General features: G+C 37.6%; 1 protein-coding gene across 1 annotated transcript; it reads left to right on the forward strand.

Moving 5' to 3' along the window:
* The first annotated feature begins 663 nt into the window (after nt 1-663).
* On the forward strand, nt 664-5,429 carry LOC108673227. Its single transcript, XM_018161018.2, has 2 exons — nt 664-709; nt 2,137-5,429. The coding sequence occupies exon 2, from the start codon at nt 2,339-2,341 to the stop codon at nt 5,381-5,383; it is 3,045 nt and encodes a 1,014-aa protein (XP_018016507.1). The 5' UTR covers nt 664-709; nt 2,137-2,338; the 3' UTR covers nt 5,384-5,429.
* Nucleotides 5,430-6,677: the final 1,248 nt, after the last annotated feature.

The raw sequence follows: 6,677 nt of genomic DNA on the forward strand, positions 1-6,677 counted from the left end.
TTGGAAGATTTTCGATGCCATATTACTACATTGGAGCTGATAAATGGCAGTGTTGATGCTATGCATTTTCTTGTAGACTTTACAGTGTGACAAAATGATTATTGATGAATACATGATAGCGTTTTATGATTCAATAATGCGCCGATTGTATATTATCTAATTGCATTAGATGATGATTAAAACAAATTGAGTGAGTTAGAGTCAATATATTATTGAGATTTTAGTGGTAATTATGCAGATTTTGGGATTTTGAAAAAATATTGTAGCAGCACAACTCCCATTAGTTACCTATTTAATGTTAGAATTTCATTCATCAACGTCGATGAGGCCGGTTTGATAACATTTCTAGATTCTACTTCATTTCTCAGCCTAATGTCACAATTTTTAAAATGTATTTTCCACAATCAAACACTTAAAAGTCCAACTTAATTTAATGTATTTCCTAAAAATATTTGGAACTTGCCAGTGCCTTCAGTCTCGAATACAATTTGCAACTATAACTTGTCCCATAAAACGTAAGGGCAATTTAATCGATACTCGTTTGTCAATGATAAAAACAAAAATAATAAGTGTAAGTAATAAAAATCTAAAATTAATAAGCTTCCGTTGGCTGGGGCATGCAGTTGGCCAAGTCTTGCAGTGGTCTGCAGTTGGAGCGACCTTCGTAAATGCAGTGCACGGCAAGCCGCTGCTGTGGTCACAGCTCTCGGTTAGTGCGTGGAGACATAACATAGACTGCCATGCGATCAACGCGTGCAAATTATGTATTAAAGTGGCCAGGGAATGTAGAAATTTAAATTATAATTCATTCAAAATCAAGTCAATTTTTAATAATTAAGTTCAGTAGGAATAATACACTTAATTAACTAAATTTGATTATGGTGGATAATTGATTGAAGCAACCTGCATTCAGTTGTTTTTTTAGCCTGCTGACTTAAAGGCTAATGTTTGTGAGTGTAAGAGAATATTTTTCGCGATAAGGTGTTACGATCGAATTAGGCAAGAAATTCCTATGGAACTGTAATTTGTACCACGTGGAGCAGAGGAGTGAGGTTCAAATAACGTGTAGTAATTCATACATATTGCGAGATACGCAAATTATTATATTTATATCTATGATAATATTTAATTTATAATTTTTTCGCAATAAAAGCTTGTCAAAGTCGCTAACTTTACAGAACATAAAATATGGAGAAACATCCCCATTCGACAAATACAAAAATGTGACAAATACTAAAATTCTTGTGACAAATACTAAAATTGTGCTTAGAAATACCTTCCTAAGCAACTAAAAATTATAAATACATCGTGTATTGTGGGCAGCATTTTAATCTGTAGGTACCCAAATTTGGAGTCATGCATAAATTTCTTACTTCGTTCGTTCATTATTATTCGGTACTTTGATTTTGATCACATATGGTGTCCGCCCAATGCCCATCCCCGACTCAACGACAATGGACATTGCATAAGATGAATTTTATGTCATATGACGAAGTCTGACAGTTCCTTCTTTCAAAATTTTGAGTTAATTTTCCTACTAATATAAAATTTTTTGACTTTGCACCTGATTGGCCCACACTTAAAAATTTTAAATTTCATCCGAAATTTTAGAAAATATTGTTATTGAGGATACATTATTTACGCAAAAAAATTCATCAGTTTCCGTCAATTATTGCATCATGGTTTACATATAACTAGAAATTTAATAGTATCGGAATGCGTTCTTAAATAAGGACACAAAATTTTTGCAGACTTACAAAAAAAACTTCTTCTCAGTCCGCATAAAAATGCAACTGCTGCGGCTACATAAATATATTGTATGAATAGGTCCGCTGAATTACTAGACAGAATTCTACTTCTTTCTTTTACAAAAAAATTTAGTCGATAAAAATTTTAAATTGATATAATATTTCTGGATTATTTCTATATGTCAAAACATAGTCCCCAGCAAGAAGTTTCCATCAATGTTTTGAATTTGTTTCGCCTTTCATCATGTAGCTGTTCCAGAAATATTTTCATTCTTTAATCGCATCCTTCTATAGCAATTAATAATTTAATAACTGTAACGCTTAATTAATAACTAGCTTTATAACAAACATTTGTGTTGCCTTAAATATGACTTTTCTTCTTTTTCAGAGATCGCGTTAAATCTCACCGATACTTCTCGTCTTGGTTTACATGGCCTGTTTTCAACAATACCAACGCTAAATGAAACTTCACACTAATCGAGTTCAAATTTCCCTTAACATACTCTTTTTTCGATTACTATATTTTTACTGATGATGCCATAACTCCAAAACTTTTGTTGTGGTTCATCTGCTGTCTTGTACACAAATTAATGATTTACTTCTGTGGACTTCACGTTCTTTTTTCTTTACTGCGCGAAATGACAGTCGACATGGCCGAGATCGGTTTGACGGAAGTCGGACTCCTACGAACAGACAGTTCACAATCAGTGAACGACGACCAGGACTCTCTAAACACTTACAAAACAGCGTCATCGGGCGACATGTACGAACAATATGGATACCAAGACTGCCATAATCAGAATCTCGTAAAAACTCCTAGTGACATATCCCAGGATTCGAATATTTCATCGTTCGAAGTCGATGATGAAGGTATCCTTCTCACTGATAATGTTGAAGCTGCGAATTATAACAAAATAACAGGCAACTCAATTTTCGTGCAGAAAAAGGACATTTCTACCAGTTTCTTGGTGCAAAACGGATCATCATCAGTCAAAAATTGTTTAAATCACGCTTCTCATAATAATCGTGTACAGATTAAAACTCATTCGAACATAGAAAGCGAAAAGTTATGCATTCGTGATTCAAAAAACACTAATTTTTCATCCTCGTCATCAAAACAAATATTACCTGACATCCGAAGGGCTTCACCAACAGAGGGCTCTAAACCTACTTATAGCGTAACTAATAAATTAAAACTCAATTCAACGACGCCCGAACTTCCTCACGCAAAAAAACCCACATCTGTCAAGCCGACGAGAAGCGTCGACGAGTCTTCCTTTATTCCTCCTAAATCTCCGACGCATGCGTACTCAGGTTCGACACATCAATTTTTAGATTTACTTGATTTTGCTACCGGCAAAAAGCCATATTCTGCAGTCAAAGATCGCATTGGGACGTTAATGAGGAATGCCAACAGAAAAAAGTGGAGTAGTAGCCATGGGCCGCGTTGGACAGGAATAGGAGTGAACAACATTGTTCATAATGTGGAAAATCGGAGCAAAAAACCGCCGGAACCAGAGCTAATTAGACGAGGCTGCTTCGTTGCCAAGAAGGGCGTACTAACTGATTCTGACTTCAATAAACGGGCTGGTAAATGGCAACACGAGGTTTCACGTGATCATTTCTCTAACCTTCCTCGACTTAGTTCGGCAGATGAATTGCGATCTCACATCAACGCGCTTAACAGGAAACCGCTTAAATTTGTACCCAGGTCAAAGAAAGGTTCGGAAGAAAGATCGCAGCCTGATAAGAAAAGACAAAATACGATGAGTCCGGAGTCTAAAAGCATTTCTCTCCAGCAAGATTTGGATGAAAGTTTCATTGATGATAGAGAAATGGAGGAACTCGTTGCTAGAAGGGGTCGCATGACGGTCACCAGTTTGTGTGACAAGCATGACGCTCCCGATTTCAACTTCGATGAGTTCCCGGAATTGGAATCTCATGCCACTGTCATTTCTGAACAGCAGGAAGCTGAATACGTCTGGGAGGAAAATGAATACTTGGCAGAGATGGAAAAATACGAGGAAATTTTTCAGAGAGCTGCACACGGAGACACAATTGCTGTTGAGGAGTCATTTTCGAGTACTTCAATAAACGAATTACTTGCTGCAGAATTTTCTAATTCGCGTTCCCAGTCTGAACTTGCCGATTATTATTTCCTAGAAGAAGAGTGCGTCATGCTTTCGCCCTACAGCAATGAAGCAAAATTATACAAGTTGTTATTTCCAGGTACACGCATTCCAATACAAAATGCAGCAGAAAACATAGGGGTTCAATGTTCAATCGAAGAAAATGTTCAGGAACTCGACAAATTCGAGCCGATTGTTCCAGCAACTTGTGTTGAAAAAATTGTAGATGTTGATGAACCAAATGAATGCGCCCTCGTGGAAAATACCGTCCTAATACTTACATCACCTTACACTGATGATATGTGGGTGACAGAATCGGAGGTTGAAATTCAGCCTGAGTTTGAAGTAAAAGAACACAGTCCTGAACCCGTGCATGATCTTCAGCCCAATCCAGAGCCTATACCAGAGCCTGAACCCGAACCTGAGCCGGAGCCAGAACCGGCGCCTGAGCCAGAGCCTGAGCTTGTGTTGGAGCCTCCTAAGCCGGTGAAAGTTAAACGAAAGATACCAGAAAAAAAGAAAGTGTACAATCGTAATTTACTGAAAGCTGTCCAAATGAACCAAGTGGATGACATTCAGCAGATGTTGTACGAGGGAGCGGATCCTGACACCAGCTGCAGCATAGGCACAGTTCTCCACCAAGCTGTTCAGTTGGGCTTCCCGTACGTTGTTCAGCTTTTGTTGTGGGGAGGAGCCGAAACCGAAATGAGAAATGAACTAGGAGACACAGCTCTTCATTTAGCTGCCATATCTGGGAACAACGAAATTGCATTCATGTTAGCGGCCCATGGGTGCGATGTCGATGCATGCAATAATTACAACATTACTCCTCTCCACATGGCCTTAAGCTACGGGAGTTTAGGAGTCATCCAAACTCTGGTCAGGATGAATGCCGATCCGCTGTCTCGCGACCGAATTGGTGACACACCTAGAGATCTAGCTCGGCAGTTGGGGTACCCGGAGAATGCGTTAGATCCGTCGGCCGCTGAAATAGGTCCAGTTAAAGAAGTGCCAAGTCCGTTACTACTTATTAACGCAGTAGAGAACGGGTCTTTACAGGGAATCCAGCAGGCGTTGCTACGTAAAGCTCACCCTGATACAATTGTGCCTCTCACTCTTCACTGGCCAGGTCACTCCACAGTGCTACACAGAGCTGCACACTTGGGACTCACCGACATTGTAACAGAGTTATTGAAGGCCGGGGCAAATATCAATGCAAGAGACATGGTGGGCAACACTCCTCTTCATACTGCAGTCCAAGATGGACACGATGAAGTTGTTTCCATCCTCATAGAAGCAGGAGCAGATCTAAACGCCACAACTCAATCTGGAGTAACACCACTACATCGCGCAGCTGCTAAAGGGCATCAAACCACCGCAAACCTCTTACTGAAGAGTGGAGCCAGCGCTTGCGTCAAGGACCACCAAGGCAGAACCCCTTTAGTTTGGGCTCGTCAAAAAGGATATGTTATGCTCGCTCGAAGTTTACAGCAGTTCCTGAGTTAATAAATGATTAATTTATGCTGCATTAAGGTCGTTAGCAAAATTTTCAGTGTTAAGGTTTTGTTTTACGTATTTATTTCATTTTTTAACAATGAGTAACAAATCATAATATTTTTAAATCATCAACTTTATATTAGAGAAATTTGATTTCATTCGTAGAAAAGACAAAATAGAATACGCAAAGATGCGAAAAATCCCTTCATTATTGATTTAAATTTGTCGAATTTCGACGAATTTAATTTCGTGGAATCATATGAATCTAATAAAGGAATAAAGGTCGTATCAACATAGTAACTGGCATACATACATTTTCTACTATTTGTACGTAAATTAGGTTAATGGAATTATCACAGTTAGTGACCTTAAGGTAAATAAATATGTTTAAATAGTTCACTGAATATTGTTTTTTTAAGATTTACTGTGAACCCATATCTATTTTTATACAGCCATATATGATATAAAATGAATAACCTTGTTATTTTCCTTATCTTATTTATAGCGATTGAAAAGAACAACAAAATTCGCCCGTAATTAATTCCGCTTGAAGCAATGTGAACAAGTCATCCCAAAGCCTTCATTTTTTCTGAATATTTTGAGCATAGGATATTTTTAAAAGTTTCGCTCAAGGTGGCCTGAGCTCGGGGCTCTGTTTTGTCAACAAGCTGGGATCCGTAAGAGCAGTGCTACCGTTAAACAAATATCGGGCTTTCTTAGTGTGTTTTTCTTCAAGTATTTTGAAGTCTTTATTGTCAACAACTATTAGTTATATCTTTAGTATTACCGCTAAGTTTGGAAATACAAGTTAACTTTTCCAGCTCTGTGAATGACTTGTTTACATATAGGTTCACATATTAAGTTAGGATCTATAATATTAATGGTTAATGGAAGCAAAATATCGAAACTCTTTTGCTATCCTAAAGTGTCAAACCAATATTTTGCCTGAAGGCGGACAATCGGAGACCGAAAAATTATATTAGAAATATTTACATTATATTCATTTAATGACCATAGATCACTTAACCTTCGCATTTCTTCAGAAATTTTTCTCAGTTGAAGTCACGGTTTTTCTTATGAGAGAATGGTACTTCATATGAGCGCATAAACTGAATTCTCAGAAAATGATCAGGAAGATAATGCGCGATGACTAAATATTCTACGTTTACAATTGAACCAAACGACGATATTCTATCTGGTCGCAAATAAATTGCTATGAAGAAAAAAAATTAAAAAATGCTTATGAATCAATCGCGAATATTTAGAATGAATGGCAAAAGGAGAGCAAAAAATGCATTAGATT

The sequence above is a fragment of the Hyalella azteca genome, unplaced genomic scaffold (genome assembly GCF_000764305.2).
Source record: "Hyalella azteca isolate HAZT.00-mixed unplaced genomic scaffold, Hazt_2.0.2 contig14959, whole genome shotgun sequence".
Classification (NCBI taxonomy): Eukaryota; Metazoa; Arthropoda; class Malacostraca; order Amphipoda; family Hyalellidae; genus Hyalella; species Hyalella azteca.

What these genes read in the sequence shown, in the direction of transcription:
- LOC108673227 (XM_018161018.2), top strand. Translation starts at nt 2,339, where the DNA reads ATGATTTACTTCTGTGGACTTCACGTTCTTTTTTCTTTACTGCGCGAA.